Source organism: Fukomys damarensis, unplaced genomic scaffold (genome assembly GCF_012274545.1).
Source record: "Fukomys damarensis isolate Sample0158 unplaced genomic scaffold, DMR_v1.0_HiC HiC_scaffold_2, whole genome shotgun sequence".
Lineage (NCBI taxonomy): Eukaryota > Metazoa > Chordata > Mammalia > Rodentia > Bathyergidae > Fukomys > Fukomys damarensis.
The window spans coordinates 8,068,321-8,085,381 of record NW_022900914.1 but is presented as its reverse complement, the minus strand read 5'-3'; the positions used below and the strand labels follow the sequence as shown (position 1 = coordinate 8,085,381).

The window sequence follows — 17,061 nt, the reverse complement described above, 5'->3', positions numbered from 1 at the left end:
TAAAGGAAGAAAGGAAATGTTTTACTAAGTCTATTAAGGTATAGTCGTATCACAGAAAGAAGATTGTTTTTCAGTAAACTTGGACAACACAGAAAGAAGAAATCCATGTACACCAACCCTCAACAGCCATTAAGCAGACAAAGCAAATATTTACTCACTAATTCTGCCTTAGACTGATATTCCTATCTTTGTTCCATTAGAAGTAGAAAACTAGGCAGAGAACAGAATCTAGAGTTCATAAGAAACTAATAAAATTGGCTGCCTCTGAGGTAGTGGTGAGTGGATGGAGTCAGAACAGGGAGTGATGTTTCTCAGTGTGTACATTTTTATATATCATTTTGATTTATGAGCCAATTGAATTTCTAATGTTTTAAAAATAAAACTAAATTTAAAGCATAACGTGGGCTAAGGGAGCCAAGGAGAATACTAGCCCTCCTGAAGTCCAGAGGAGTTGAATGAAACAGAACATTAAATTGTAGATCCTAGGAATCCCTAACACTTAGCACCAACTGTTGGCAGTGGGGTGTTCCCAGTGTAGGAACAAGAGAAGACAGAAAATGAGTTAGATGGTTGAGTCATTGTATCAGAGACAGAGACTCCCTCAAAGCCTTGAAGGCTCTACTCTATTAAATCTTCCTATGGAAGAAGGCTAGATTCTAGAAAAAATTTCTTGGATTTCCTCATGGGCTGAGAAGCTACAATTCCAGTGTTCCTCATTCCTGTAAGACCCTTTAGAAAACCCAGTGGTTAAGGCCATGTCGGGCACAGCTGTAATGTTCGGCAGAAATGTAGTCATTAGCAAGTTGGCGACGCAGGTCTGAGGGGGCTACTAGAAAAGCAAAGAAGATGTGATTGTTCTTCCCTTTCTTAATCATTACCTGTAGATTAGATCCACACAAACATGTGGTTTCAAACTTTAGCTGAGAGAAGGTAATATCCTCTAAATGTGCTGGTAAGGTCCAGACATCAGTGAGGGTTTAGAAAAACCTCGAGATCTCAAAATAATTTAAGTGGAGACATCCACAGAAGGAGTAAATAGAGACCTATTTGGTACACACAGCCCATTTTATCTGTACAAGAATAATAATTTTATCTGTACAAGAATTTTATCTGTACAAGAATAATAGGAATCACTATAGGTTTGGGGAAACAGGCAGAATCCTGGGCCCTTATCTGCTGCTCCACTAAAAACATGATTTGTGTTTCTTCCTGGGATAGCCAGGGACTTTAAAGTCATTTTTGCCATGAACCTTAATTCTTCGGTTAGGCCTACAGATGTCCAATTGATAGAACACCCAAAACAAAGTTTGATTTTCACTTTGTATCCTTTGTCACTGTAAGATCTGGGTCAAATCTCTTCTCAGCTCTACATATAGATACATTAATCATTTAGGGAGTGTCTACCTAAAAATTGGCAAAACAAGGTTGATTAGTCATAAATTTACAATTCTGATCCCACCCAAGATTGAGAACACCAGCTTGGGGTTTCCAGGGACGTTCAACTGTGCCTCAAAGTCTTCAGCCATTGTCCTAAGCCTGTGAGCACCTAGATTCCAGAAAAAGCAGAGCTTCACATGACTGAGACCACCACAGCAGAGAGAATCCTTTTCTGGGAAGGAACCACCTCTCAGCCATACAAATTCTAGAACTATGACACCGGGACTGAACAAAGACCAAGTGGATTCCAGATGATCACCAGCTAACACTGAAAAGCTAGCTTCTGCCTCTGTGGATGGGCCAGGCTAAAACCCTGTATTAGAGGGTGTCCCCCTCCAGCTACCCAAGCTGGAGTCCTCTCCTATCTTCCCTCTAGTGTTCCCATTAAAAAATTTCAGTAAATTTGTTTAGTTTTAATGTCTATCATTACTAAAAAGAACCCAAACTTTGCAGTGAGTTGCCCACATGGATGGAAATAAAAGTCAGAAGTCAAGGAAGTAGAAATAGATCATTCCTCAGATTACCCAACAGCCATCTCTGCTGGGGTAGTATTCCCTACTTCGGCCAGGAATAAAACATCCTTCCTGACCCAGAGTAGTCTGGATGGCTCCCAATGAACCCTTTTCTTATTTATATTTATTTTTTTGGTACTTGGGATTGAACTCAGGACCTTGCGCTTGCAGAGCAGGCAGCAGAACCACTGAGCTAAATTCCCAGCCCAATGCTTTTCTTATTTTGTGACAGGACAGTATTAAGTCACTAAATTGCCCAGCCTGGGCTTGAACTTGCTTCAGCCTTCCAAGTGCTGGGATTACGCGTGTGTGCCACACACACACAGCTCATGTGGCCTTTGAAATACTCCTTTATCCAGTATCCCTCCTCAGCTCTCATGACTCTTCTCTGCTTATGAATGTCTGTTTTCCCCAGTGATTCCGTAGGTCCTCCAAGACTCTCCTCTGTGTTACGCTCTTGAATGTATCTGCAACCCTGACCTTTTAACTCTGTAATTCCTGTTCCTCGTTGCCTCCAGTTTGTCATTTTTCCTCTTGAAACAAGTGAAAAGGGAAGCTGGGCATTCTCTGAAAGCCCTGACTGACTGAATTATGCAGAGCTACTGAATTGTGTTTTGGAGTCGTCACTGATCAGTCCCTCCCCGTCCCAAGACAGTCCTTGTCTGGATGAATGGAGGTTGGAGTGATGACCCCATAGAAGACAGGGCTTGTGTAGGAAGGGGACACTCGATTCGGAGGTGGGGAGTGGGTAAGAGGTGCTGGTGACCAGGAGCAGGGCACCACTAGGTGTGTCTCAGTGAGGTCACACACATGGCTCAGGTTGCTCGGACAGAGCAGGAAGCCGGCCACTGCTCTGGGGTGACACCTAGTAAGGTGGACAGTGAGAAAGGAAGGGGCAAAGAAGGAATTCTAACCACAGCAATTCCCTTCTCCAGTTGATGGATGATAACACATTTGGCAGAGCAGGTGAGGGCCCCAGAACCCAGCACAGGGAGAGATGTCTAGGTTGGTCTGTTGCTTGGTACTAAGTTCTACCAACTAAACTAAAATTGTCACTATATCATCTGCCCTTTTTCTTCCTGTTTGACTTTTTTAAAGTTTATTTTATTTTTGCAGCACTGGGTTGGAACCCAACACCTTTTGCATGTTGAAGCACTCTACCCCTGGGTTCCATCTCCAGCCTTGCACCAAAAACCTCAAATCCCTGTACTTAGTGGAAGGAAGCCCACTGCTGGCTAACAGCAGTGGCAGTCTGTGAAAACCTGTGTGTTTGACTCATGTAAGGCACACTGAGCATCGCTTAACAGCAAGGCAGCATACTGGATCCTGGGGCTGCATGGATGCCCAGTATATGGTTCCTGGATTCGTCAGTTTGGGAAACATGTCATACACAAATATCATTCCGGTGTGAAAAATAGAAATAATCACAGGTAGCATGTATCCAGTGGTTTTTCTCCCCCCCCCATGGCAGATGGGTGACTTTATATTGTATTGGTATCTTTTTTTTTTTTTTTCTCTCCAGTGTTTACTCTTTATTTTTTTGAGAAAGGTTCTCACTGCGGAGTTCAGGCTGGCCTGGAACTCAGAGATCCTCCTGCTTCAGCCTTCCAAGTGCTTTGTTTATAGGCTTGCACCATCACACCCAGCTCACGAGTGTTTACCCTTGGTCAGGTCTTCTAAGTACTTTATTTTTCCATTAAATTTATTGGTACTTTTTAGGTATACAGTACAGTTACACTCATCTTTGGGATCTTGGACCTTTACACAATGTATCTTGGTTATTTTTTCCCCAGTGCTTTAATTTTCAGATGCGTTCTTGTTATATTGCCCAGGTTGGACTCAAAATTGAGCTACATTCCCAGTCCTTTTTCTTTCTTCAGTATGAGTCTTGCTAAGTTATCCAGACTGGCCTTGAACTTGTGATCTTCCTGCCTCAGCCTCCCAAATAGCTGGGATGATAGGCATATTCCACCGTGCCCAAAGTGGTTTATAAACTTATTTATGGCCAAATCCTCCACTGACTTTGAAAGGTTCAAGTCAAAAGGCCAGAGGGGCAGCATGCAAGGGAAAGCAAGAGCAACAAATAACAAGCATCCTCGGGAGGTGATCACCTGAGGAATGAGAAGAACCCCTTCCTTTGAGAGGCAGTCAAGGTCTTGAGAGGTGACAAGACTTATTTAAGGTCCCCAGTCAAGGATGGGGAAGCGCTGAAAACACCAGAGCCCCATTCCTGCCATCCTCACCAGCGGGCAGCGCTGACCTTGGATGCTATTTGCTCACAAAACAGCACAGGACATAGTACTTTGACCATAGGACAAAGTAAAGGCCCGAAGGCCCACCTGGCCCAGTCTGCCAGTGGGCAGTCTCAAGCAGGAGAAAAGCCCAGGTTAATCCAGCCTGATACTCCCCCAGGGTAACTTTGGCAGGGAGGGGACAGGGCAGTTCATGTAAATGCAGATGTCTGTTAGGCTGAATCAAGATCTTTAGGAGTGTGTTGTTGGTTAGTTCTGATTTCAGGTTCATGGCCTGTGATAGAATGTCCACCACTTGGGGCTCCCTCTCCACCCAGGACATGGGGCACTGCCAGACTCAGCAGCAGAAGCATGGAGGCCTTCAGCTCCCTCCACACAACTGGCAGGATACCGAAAGGCCCTCAAACACACCTTCCAAGGGCTACCTGTCTCCAGGTGCACTGTCCCTTGGGGGCTGAGGGCACCTACTGTCAGCATAAATGTCTCCCCAGGTGTCCTGTTTTACTATCAATGTGATCTGATATTTCACTCTACAACATAGCTGGATGAAATGCTCCGCCCCTCCACGCGAAGCTCCGGGCACTGCTGGAGCAATGTCTGTTGACCTCAGAGCTGCGGATGTGGCACCGCCAGGGGACAGAGTGAGGCACCGTAAGCACCTTCAAGTCTGCCCTCTAAGGCTATGTCCACGTCTGTCACGTGAGACCGAGGTGGATCCCTGCGGCAGGGATATGAAAACCCTGAGGAAAGGTGATTCACCTGAGCCGACAGGAGATCTGACGGGCCAGCCCCTCTCCCTGCTCTGCTCCCCGTCATAAGCCTATCATAATCCCCTACCTTTCAAACTCGGACCCCCACCCCAGCGGCACTGCAATGGAGGCCAAGTGTTCCCAAACACCTTCTTGAACAGTGCACAGTTTAGCATGCAGGTGGGGCAGCCTAGGGCAGGTGAGGTGAGCAGCACTGGGCCCTGGGTATATATGAGCCCAGGGTGGGTCAGGACAGGGCACCAGGACACCTGGCGTTGCCTGCAGCCAGCAGTGTGACCTTAGGGAAGTTCTATTAGCTCTCTGGGCTTTACTGTCTCCATCTGAACAATGAGTGTGAGAGGAGGCGACTTCTATGCCTCTGGTATGCTGGTGCTTTCCACATTCTAGACGCCACCCCAGGAATCCTTGTGAGCCTTTCACAACACACAAAATGTCCAATACTGTCAATTTCCATTTCTTTCTTTTTTTTTTTAATTCAAGTAACAGTGTAAGGCCTCAGTTTTTTAGGTAAGGCAGCTGCCACATTGTTTGCACCACCCTCGCTGCCTGTTTCATTCTCTGTGGGACACACAGGGACCAGAGAGCTGGGGGAATGGAGCGGCCCCTTCCTCAACACACAGTACCAACCTGCTGGAATCCAACACAGCCTGTGGGCCTCAATCAGAGGCCCTTCCCACAGTGAACTGAATCCCAGTTAAGTCCAGCATCCTGGGCCTCTCCAGACATCTAGGTTTCCGGGGCCAGGGATGAGATGCAGTTGTGCCTCCGGTCCCATCTGCTGCAGTCACGTGGCTGTCCGGCTGAGGTTCCCCAGGTTTTCCTCCCTCACCATCAACTTTCACCACTGGCGTTTCCTCATCCTTAAAATGAAGTATTAAAACGATTATCAGAGGCTGCCTGGAATTGCCCGGAAGGAGGGGAGCTAATGAGATCAGAACAGGCACAGGAAGGGGAGGCATATAGGGGCTCTTCCTCTTGTCTCAGGTTGGTCTACACCACAGGCCCACAGGATGCTGGGTCCAGAAGGCACCGAAGGCTGCGGTGTGACACCCACTTTGCAGAGCTAACAGGCGGGGGAGCACTTACTGAGTCTGCAGAGGAGTTTGGGCTGATACCAGTTCTCCAGGCAGGTTGAAGAAGTGTTTTACACATTTTAGAAAATACAGTGCTTACTTCTGGTTTGAACTTGCTCACTGACTTCCCTTCTTTGGATGACTCATAAGCTAGATAATCTAGCATAATAATCTTGTTTATGATTCAGAAATACTACGGTTGTAAATTCCTGCCATTGAAGTTCATGATTTAGCTTTAGTGCTGCAGGGGGGACTGGGTCACACCCTCTAGTAGGCAGTGGGGAGAACAGAGAATTCAGGTGTCACGTCTTCTTCCGTGTCAGCTGCTGCCTCAGGGTCAGAGGGAGCGGGCAGGGCTGTCAGGCCCTCCGTCGTGTGGCCTCAGGATGAAGAGGGAGTACTGGGGTAGCAGCAGAGACCCTGAGGGAAGCTCAGCTGGCCTCATTGATGGGAGTCCGGCCGCCACCCAGCAGTCTCTCATGCTCGCTCTCCTGGGCGGGGCGCCAGCACCGGGACAGGCAGGCCCGCAGTGGGTGGTGCAGCCCATTGTAGAGGGCTGTGCCCATCAGGAGGATGAAGAAGCCAAGGATCTGCAGCGGGTGAAAGTCCTCCCAGCCCAGGGCCAGGCTTAGGGCCCAGATGACTACGGTGCGCAAGCTGTCTAGCACCATGCGGGTAGTGGCACTCAGTTCCTTGGTGACGCTGATGCCCGCGAAGTTGAAGAAGGCGATGCTGCTGATGTTGCCCAACAGCGCCAGGGCAATGAGTGGCTGCCGGCCGACCTGGCAAAAGGCGTCCAGGGCGTCCTCCAGGGTCCCTCGAGGGTTTCCACTGAAGGAGCCAGCGGGGATGAAGTACATGGGCACCAGGAGCAGCGACAGGATCAGGAAGCCAAAGAGGCCTGGGGTGGAAGGGAGGAAGCAGGGTACTTTTTTCATCCCGCCCCAGCGTCTCAGCATAGCCACAGGCACAGCAGCCCCTGAGCTCAGGGCTGCTCCCTCTGTTGGCTTCCTGTGGTCCACTCCTGGGATCCCTCCCTCTGCCTCCTTAGGGAACGTGGACCTATGCACTGGCTCTGGGTGCCCCTTCACCTCAACCCAGTGGCTTGTAACTGGACCAAGAATAAGTCCATTGTTCACCTGACCCCAGTGCATGTCCTCAGGTACAGACACAGGTATGCACACACATACACATACTCCCCAACCACAGCCTCCCTTACTATGTACAGTGCTTGCTGATATGTTTACATTCTGTCCTGTTCATTTAAAAAAGAACTGCTGGCTTTAACTCACTACGTTGCTTTTGTAAGTCTGGTAAAACACGGCTAATTCAGCACGCAACTGGTCTGTGATAAGGAAGCTAGAATGTGCCAAAATGTAAGTAAATGCACAGCTTCATTCATAAAATCTTACTAGAAAATAAAAATGAGCAGGAACAGTTTGCTTTCAGATGTAATTGATTTCCATTCAGCCATCAGCAACTCTGCCCACGCTGGTCCACAGCCAAAGAGCCCTTGGTAGGTACTTATCCACGGGCCACTGTATTAGCACAGCTGTGATCCGTTTTGCTAATCTTGTATTTTTAAAAGCATAATTTTGATAGTTGGTTCTCTGCTCAAAAACCTTCGGTGGCTCCTCCTGCTGATCACAGTCTAAATCTACTTGCCTGACACCAGGGTTCTCCATGATAGGACCCTGATGAAATTCATTATTTCTCCAACAATAAGACCTATATCGAGCAGCAATTATTTATAGTTTTCCAAACCTTTCCCTGCCTGTACCCCACTCCTGCCTGCTGGAACCTGTGACTCTAATGCCTTCCGTGCCCTGACAGACTCATTCGTGCTTGGCAAACGAGGCACTATTTCAGCATAGCGGTCCAAGCTCAAGTGCTCTGCCTGGGCCTTTCTTCTTGCTGGTCACCTTCAACAGAGAGGGGTCATCCTTATCCCTGGCTCAGCAGACGTTGGGATCTGTTGACTTCTCTCTAGGGTTGCAGGAAGCGGGGCAGGAGGCTCACCCTCCTCTCCCCCAACCGTGACCTCAGCCCCTGCTCTTTGCTCCTCAGGTGTGGGTGACGCCGCGTGCTGCCCCTCAGCATGTCCACCTCTCCACTCACCACCCCCGGCCCTGTGCCACACGCACCCTCTGTGCCCACTGCCCGGAGTGGGTGCACATTGTGTTTGTAGACGAACTTCTCCTCTAGCACCATCTGGATGGCGACGATGACCTGGGCCATGATGATCAACAGGTCCCCTGAGGAAAGGAGGGCCCAGATGAAGCCAGGGTCACACCAGGGCTGGGGTCAAGGGTGGGGTGGTGGTGACTGGAGGGCCCCAGGGATGGAACACATTGGCTCCTAACTTTTCCAGCTCTGGTACAGTGCACAAGGCATGGTCCTGACTGGCACACCTGACTGCCTGGTGTCTGAGGGGCAGGCACACTGGGTAGGTCCTGGGGGCACGTGGGTCTTGTAGGGAGCAACATGTTTGAGAGATGTTTCTGGTTCAGTCCTGACTTTCAGTAACCCAGAGTGGTCACTGCACCGTAAAATGGGTGGTGATGGTTTCCTCTGGGGACTGGGAGGGCACCTGTGATGAGGATGACATGGTACTCAGTGCCAGGCTGGGCAAACAGGAAGTGCTCAGTGAGAGGTCCTTCCAGGCCCCTCCCAGCCTGGCAAGTGGTGTGTGCTTCTGACTCACAGCACACGGCGGCCCCGCCCTGACTGCCGGCTCCTCCCCTGCACAGCTCACCACTCCTCCCTGGTGCAGACACGCACCTCTGCAGTCTCCCTACTCTCTGACCCCTGGGTGGCAGGCGTGTGTCCTCACCCACAACCTGTATACGGCAGAGCTTGCAGAGTTCGTGGGACAACTCTGTGCTGGCCTCCCCAGGAGAACGGGACACACTAGGACGGGATGGGCAGCCCCCAGACCCCACAGGACCGCACCTGTGATCACTTCGCTGAGCTTGTGCTGACTGTCGTGCTTGCTCAGGAGGTCAGCCAGGCCTATGACTACTAGCCCCGCGATGGTGGCCAGGATGCCCAGCCACTGGCTAAGTGCCAGCCTCCGGCCCAGGAAGGCCACTGAGAACAGCCCCGTGAATATGATCACTGCGCCTCGGAGCATCTGGAAGCTGGAGGCACTGGTCATGTTCAGGGCTAGGAGAGGAGAGAGAGGACTATTAGCACTGCAGGTCAAAGGCTGGCTGCCCCCAGGGTCCCCAGGGCCGGAGCACAGTGAGTGCTCGACAGCCCTGGTGCACGTGCATGTGCATGTGTGAAGTCTGTGGGAGAGTGAGGGGTGCCATTTCTGTCTACTCACCCACGTACATGATGCTGGTCCCTGTCATGTCACAGAGGGCTGGGGGCAGGAAAAGAAGGGGGTTGAAGGGCTGCTGGGGGTCCACACTGGAGTCTGACTGCCCCATGGCTCTGCACCGGAGCAGGTAGAAGGCAGCCAGGCAGGAGAACTCTCCCAGGAACATGCCCACCGACTGCAGGGACAGGAAGTGGAGGGCTCAGTAAGGAAGGGACCCTGGGGATTACACTGAGAGCTTACCTAGAACCCTGACATGTCAAACAAACAAAAGCAGAGCTGCTGCGGAGGGGCCCTATAGCCTCCTGGGTCGGTCCCAAAGCCCCCTGATGCTATGTGATCCTGTGTGAAGACCACCCAGCCAGCCAACCCCTCCCCAGAGTAACCGAGGCTGAGAAAGCTTTAGACTCCTGGAAGGGCCACAGTGAAGGGGCTGACACAGCTGGGACTGAAATGTGAGCCATTCAATTCCAGTCCAGCAACAGGAAGTCTTCCACTGATGGGGACAGCGCTGTCCCAGTGGATGTCTGAGCTCCCGGTGCCTGGGCTAGGGCCTCCCCGGTGTCCTGACTGGGTACGGCAAGGGCAGGACCACTTGCTGGGACTCAGGCCTCCCACAGAGGCCTGTGCCCTCTGTCCCTCTGCCAGGGGCACTCGCAGGCCTTGTTCTAGTAGACGCCAATGAGAGACAGAAGGCCCTCCTGGGAGCAGGGGAGCTCCAGCCCTAGGCCAGGAAACAGCCTGCCTCGGGGCGCCATTCTGAGGCCTGGGAGTCGGGGAGGGGGGGCCGTACCTGGAGGAAGGGGTGCTGGAAGCTGTGCTCCGCGCTCCCACCACAGCCCTCAGCTCTGAAGTTGTCCGCCCACCTGCAGCAGAGAGAATGAAGGTCAGAGCTGCCAGCCCTGGGGCTCCCTCCTCCTAGTGCCAAAAGGTCCACACTGAGACCCCAGCCAGGGCAGCTCTCACGGGGCCAGACTCCTCAGCAAGGGTTTTATACCTGCGGCTCCTTGGCTGACAAACATGGTATGACACATTCAAGTCACGGTATATATGGCAAAGTATCATTTGTGCTCATTAGTCATCAAAATTATTCACTGGACCCACTACCTGAAATTTAACGTATTGAGAAACACATATGTGTATATTACTACATTGAAAATTCGCTTTTCGGTATCTGATAATTTTAATTTAATTGGTTTCTTTTATGATCTTTGGTCTCTTATTTGCACATTTTAGGACATTACTCTAAGAAGATGGCCACAGGCTATGCCAGGCTGTCAAAGGGATTTGAAGCACAAAGTGTCAGGAGCCTCTGGACACCAGGCATGATGCTGCATGGCTGGAATCCCAGTAGGGGAGGCTGAGGCAGGAGGACTGCAAAACTGGGGTTAACTCGGGCTATGTAATGACACTTTGTTTCAAAAAACAAGCATAAGGAAACAAACAAACAAACAGATCCCACCAAAACAACAAACAAAACAAACAGATCCTCTGGTCTAGAGGGGTACTGGGCCCCGGAACAGGACTACCTGGTCGTCTTCATGGAGCCTGAAAGGTCCTTCTGAGACTGATCCTAAAGCAGGTGTCAAATGCACCACAGCTGGGAAGTGACGGTGGACACCACAGTGGAAGGCGGAGAGGCGGACAGCAGGAAGTTACCGTGAGCTCTTCCTGCTGAGCCCAGAATCCTTCATGGCATGGTACTTCAGGTGGACACCATGCATCACGATGAATCCTCTGCCATCTCTGCACAATTCCCTTCCTGAGTGTCATTTCTGCTGGGCCACTGTGTCTCTGGGGTCCAGTCCAATCTGTCATTTGAAAGTTCCTCAGCTATCTGAGGACTTTGGTAACCCAGGCCTTCCTAACCATTTGCTCCTCTGGCTGCTGCCTTCTGGAAGTGCTCTGGGGGGTCCAGGTCCAGAGCCAAGTACGTGATCCGGTCTGGACAGAGTCCAGCTGACACTGCTCTCACTGTGTCAGCCGTGTCACCTGCTGTGTAGACCTGTGGGCTGGGACCTGCTTCCACGGCAATGCCTCACATGCAGACAGCAAAGTGAAAGACTCAGGATTCTTCCTGTGAAATGTCCTTCCTGGAGAGGTCTCTCCACAGAGACTGCCACACACTCCTGGCTCATCTGTCACAAGCCTGTGCTCCCACAGAGCAGAGGAGCCTTCTGCTTCCTGTATTTCCCACAGCACCACAGAGCTTAAGCTACCAGCGGTGCCAAGTGCCTGTGGTCTGGGTTTGACAAGCGTCCTTCCCAGCAGCCCTGGTGGTTTTTCGTCCCTAAGCTGGGGCCGGGCAGCAGGAAGCTTCCCCTGCTCCACCAAAGACAAGGGCAAGATGGGGACTCTGGCAGCAGGGAGGGTCAGCTGGGGGTGGAGCTCCTGGACAACAAGGGCCACACACACAGACCTCTGAGGGAGTGATCTCAGGGAGCAGCCACATCTACTCAGACACCTGACCACAGTGGGGGACCCTGCCTGCTCCTGGAGATGTGCAGAAAGGGGGACACTTAGGAGGCAAGGGGCTCAGGGGGTCCAGGAAACGCTGAAAGCAAGGGATGTCTTCTTTTTCACTTATAAAGGAAAACATATAATTATGTTCCTAAAGAACAATAAAGAATTTATAAAAAACCATATGTGGATAATATATTAAATCACATTCTGAATACAACTGACTAAGGAATGACATATTTAAAAAATGCAATGTGTTACAAAGAAGCTGTGCAATAGATTTTTATTATTACCCATAGTAATGGTTTAAAAATTAGAATTCAGGGCCAGGGATTTTAGCTCAGTGGTTCCGCCGCCTGTTTTGCAAGTGCAAGGTCCCGAGTTCGATCCCCAATACAAAAATAAAAAAGAAAAAACAAATAAAGACTAGAATTCAGCTGTGATTTAAGCATTTATATCTTAACATAGTTAACATATACACAGGAAGTCTTGACACGAATGGTGAGAAGGCACTGAGAACCCAGGAGCCCTGCAAGGGCCAAGGGACCAGTCCCAGTGCCAAGAGGGCAAGAACACCCCCACCACAGAAAAGAAACCCCTTTCCTGAGGTCTCATTTCTGCTTGAGCTGCTTCTGGTTCTGGCCCTTGGGTCCTCAGGCAGGACAGGACATGGGATGTGGACGGGATGGGCACCAACCAAATGTGTGGCTCACCAACCCAGCCCAGAGCCCCAGGAAGGCCTTGCGGAGGCAAATGAGCAGCAGGGAGTGAAGGGGCAGAGCTGCCTCCCCCGAGCACGTGAGAAGGACGGAGATGGGAGCCGCAGGGCTCCTCAGGAAGGACAGGGAGGTGCTGTGAGCCCGCCAAGGCCAACCGGAAGGCTAGCACAAGCACTTGCTTTCGGAGGGGCTGCAGCACTCTCTGTATGGAAACCACTCTCTCCTCTTGGGGTCACACCCAGGCCACAGATGGGCAGCTCAGGAAGTTCCCCCAGATCTAGCGGTGGTGTCATCCCGGGCTCATCCTGGGCTGCTGCCTGTGTAGCTTATGTTAACAATGCTCACAGAGGTGGCACCTTCTGGTTACATTCACCGGTGGTCTGAGTTGGAGCTCATCCCCCTATTCCTGGCACATTACTACACAGAAGCACACAGGTTTTGTTGAATGAATAACACTTCCAGATCCCACTAAACTGGCAGCCCTGAGGCCCTGTCTCGCTAAGTCCTACTGCGATGGTCTGCGATGCCCCTGATGGTGGAACCAGCTGAGCCAGTGGGGAAACTTCTGAGGCCTGCCCTCTCCCAGTGTGTGCCACTTTGTAGGAAGCTGGCTGTGGCTGGGCTGAGTTCCCTGCTCTCCTCAGGTTGTTTGGCTTTCTCTCCCAGGTAGGTCTGCCTGGACAGGCTGGACTGGCGGGCTGCCTGCTGGGGAAATGCAATCTTTTTGTATCACAGAGCCCAGCAACCCCAGGGCTTGGGTGTCAGGCAGGGCTGCTCTGCCCAGCTGTCTCTTCAGGCAGAGAAGGAGTAGCTTAGGCCTGTAGGTCCCTGGGGTTGGAGTCAGGCTTTGGCTCAGCTGGCTGAGGCTGGCTTGGTTGGAGGGGCTCAGGCCACTGCTCCTGCACTTCTACAGGGCCATAAAGTGCGGAAACAGAAGAAATTCAGCCATCATCTCATGAAACTCCTTATTTGACAGAAGAGAAACCCAGGGCCAGAGAAGGCCTCAGGTACTGAGACAGGCTAACTCCCAAGGCTGGCACTTGGAACAGCCACATCTGCTGCATGCCTCCCTCAGACTGAAGTTCTCCCATGAGGCTCATTCTTACTCCAGACTCTCTCGCCCCCTTGTGGGGGTGAGGGGTCAGCTGTGCAGACAGATGGGACTCCTTTCTCTGCAGACACTGTGTTCTGGGCGACAAGCTGAGGCCCACAAGGAAGCAGGCAGAAGCCCGCTCCTTCTAGGGTTCCCTGAGCGTGGGCAGGCAGGCTGAGCAGTGAGTCACTCTGCGGAGCTGGTGGGGCCTGCTCACACTCAGCGCAGCACTTCGGGTGTTATGTCCATGTCAAGGTGGCAGGCAGACGCAGGGAGGGGCCTATGTGGCTGGCTCAGGCCAATCAGCCGCAAGTCAATTCCCACAGAATCTCTGCTATTTCCTGCTGCATCCCCAGCTTGTCAAGCCCAGTGATTCAGTTCCTCCTACCTTGGCATCTAGAAAAGAGGGATCCAGAGAAGGGCTGGGGCTTCTCCACTGCAACAGGGTCCTGGTGGGCTGAGGCTTATGAGAAGGCATGTGACACTGAGCCCTCTCTTCTCCACAAATGGGAAACCCTTCCTCAGTCCTGCTGTCCAGGAAGAAGACAGGGCAGGGACCATCATGTCTATTTTACAGACACGAGACTAAGGCTCAAGGAGACCCAGTGACTCATCTCACCCCACAGCTTCCAAGCCTCGTGCTCTTTCTACTACACTGCCCTCCAGACTGAAGACTTCCCCAAACTGGTCCTGCAACTCCCTTGAAGCAACTAGCCAGTCAGTTCTTGGAACCCAACAGTGGGGCCAGGTACCCAGGGCAAAAGTTGGAGCTGGCAGGACAGGACAGCGAGAGACTCTTCTCTAACAGAGGCGGGTGGTGCCAGGCAAGACGGCAGGTCCAGAGATGAAGGGAAGTCAGGCCAGGTGGGTCCTATGGACTGCAGAAGCTGGGGAGGGGGCGGAGCCTTCAGAGAGGACACCCAACTACACGCCTCTCCGCTCTGTGGAAATGCTTGGCCTGGGCTCTTTAGATGCAGAACCTAAGCAGAGCTGAGGAGGAGGAGGTCTGAAATGAGGACTGGTCCAGGAAGACAAACAAATCTCAGGGAGATAATCAACACAAGGTGCTCTGGAGGGGAGAGAACACAGCCAGGGGAAGGAGAAGCAGCTACTTTCCCACGAGGGGTGAAGGGCCGGCCTGACTGTTTTTTCCTGCCAGGGGCACGTGACTTCTCCCTGAGGCCTTCCAGAAGCTGCTGAATAAGCGGAGAAGAGCTGCCCTGGGATTCCAGCATAGCTCATAAGCATTTCCTCATCCACTGCCCTGAGTCCTCTGGGCAGCCAGGAGGAGCACCATGCTTCCTTTACCGGCCAAGGCACAGCACGAGCTGCGGGACTCTCAGTCCCAGCCTTGAGTGGCCTCGAGCTCCAGGGGAACACAAGCAGCATGAAAGCAGGGTTCCCGGTCTGAGCGGAGACTTGTGGCCCAGTCTTGGGAGGACACAGGCTTGATGGTCTTGGGGAGATAGGGAAAAGCACAAGGAGGCAGGACCGTGGGGTCTTAAAGGCCTGGACAGGACTAAAGTTCCAAGGCCTGGGTGCTAGCTGTCATTCCTCACTGACCAGCTAACTCACAGAAAGACACTTTCTCTTGGGGTCTGGCCTATAAATCGAGGGAGACTGGATGATTTTTGTTTCTAACAATTCTAAGCACTTTAAAAATGACTAGTGGAGTCTCTGCCTCCCTCACTAAGAACAGATCCTAGAGCCAGACCACGTGGACTCACACAGAGACTTGGCAAGCTTGTAGGTGAGTCAAATTCGGTAACTTCATCAGATCATACATCAGTTTCCTTATCCAGAGATAATGAGCTTATCTACCTCTCGGGTGGGAGGCTCCTGAGAAGCTCTAGGTTACAGGGCAGGGGACAGGACCAAAGGTTGTGTCTCTCACCTGGGAACTTGTTTCCTGACTCTCAGGCAGCTTCCATGAGTGATGCCTCTGGAAGGTCCCTTGGCTTCCTACCTGACTGGTTTGAGGTTTTGAAGGAAGGAGCTGACTCAGTGTAGATTATCTCAGTAGTAAATGGCCATTTAGATTCTCCTTAGGGACAGCAACCCTGGAAGACTTATAGCTATGCTCCAAGCAAGTGACCGAGGCCCTGGCTGGAGGCATAGTCGCATGGAAGACTTGTCTTGTGTTCAGGTTCTGACTGAGATAGGAACCTTCAGTCTCAAGGAGTGACCTCCAGGGCCCAGGAAGCCAGGAGCCCCATAGGACACAGCTGATCAGAGGTGAACCAGAGATGGGTGGGCCCCGCCCAGAGCTTCACGGACTGTATCCTCCTTTAGGGGAAGGAGGGTCACTGTGACTGTCATGTGTGCCCACCCCAGACTGTTTAAACATCTCGAAATCAAGGACCTTTTCTTGGTTGCTGCCCTCTCAGTCCCTGTAGATATTTAATACACATCTGGTGATTGACTATTTCTCTCAGTCTTTCCTCTAAAGCACCCTTCATATCACTGACAGAAGTGCTAGACACAAGTGCCCAAAAGATGAACCAAAAACAGCCACACCCCTCAAGAGAATCATAGACTCTCTCTTTGCAGTGCTAGAGATAAAACCCAGGTCTGTGGGCATGCTAGGCAAGCACTCTACCATGGGCCACACGATCCTCCCAGAAAACCCAGGAGACCTGGAGGACGGCCCAGAGAGGGAGGGAAAACTTCCACTGGGAGTCACCACACCCGCCTGCTGGCTCTGGAGCAGGCAGCAGCCTGCCTGGACAGGGACCACTGTCCACCCTTCTCCAGGTGCACCCTGGAATTAGTTCAGATAAAGGCCAGCCTGTGGGCACTGGGGCTTTTAGATGAACAGGAGGTGGAGGTGCCTGCCCTGAGGTGGGGACAGAGAAAGTAGCAAAGAACTGTGTGTGGGGGGGGGTATGACAGGAGGAAATGTTCGGTCCCTCAGCCCTGGGGGTCTTCGGTCCTCACCTTCTGGGGACTGTCCTTACTGTCTCCCCACCACGTACCAGAGCTGAACTGCCCCACTTGCCCTCCTGGTTGGGTTGGGGACATTCCGAACCCTAATCTTGTAGGTCAGGTCACCCTTCACTCTCCCACCTGGCCCTCCCTACCTTTCCCGCCTCATACCCCTCCTAGTTGCCTTCATTTTCTAGCAGCAGCCAGAGTGGTTCTCCCTGCCCCAGTGCGTTCATATTGACCTTCGAGTTGCCCATACTGCTTTTCTTTCTTCCATTCAGACTTTCAACATGTCACTTCCCGGATCAATAGTCCCTCTCAGAATGGGATAAAACCCAGACAGGCATTTGGGGCTGGTTACCAGTGGCTTTGAGCTAGCTTTCCCCGCCTGCAAGTCTGCGCTCCCACACAACCCCACCTAGGCGCCAGGCGCAGCTCCCACGCGTCCTCCATAAGCTGCCCGCGGGCAGCCTCATCTCTGCAGCCGCAGCCTTGCGC

At 51.8% G+C, this 17,061-nt stretch overlaps 1 protein-coding gene across 1 annotated transcript in view; it reads right to left on the bottom strand.

Annotated features, from left to right (window-relative positions):
* Window positions 1-5,418: 5,418 nt before the first annotated feature.
* The window catches only part of Slc35f6 (solute carrier family 35 member F6), a 12,572-nt gene continuing 929 nt past the window's right edge, over window positions 5,419-17,061 (bottom strand). Inside the window, exons 2-6 of the mRNA XM_010604816.1 lie at window positions 10,160-10,232; window positions 9,373-9,544; window positions 8,997-9,209; window positions 8,189-8,299; window positions 5,419-6,945 (exon numbers count right to left, since the gene is read on the bottom strand). Of these exons, the coding sequence (XP_010603118.1) occupies window positions 6,476-6,945; window positions 8,189-8,299; window positions 8,997-9,209; window positions 9,373-9,544; window positions 10,160-10,232 (1,039 nt within the window). The 3' untranslated portion in view covers window positions 5,419-6,475. The remainder of the gene's footprint in view (window positions 6,946-8,188; window positions 8,300-8,996; window positions 9,210-9,372; window positions 9,545-10,159; window positions 10,233-17,061) is intronic.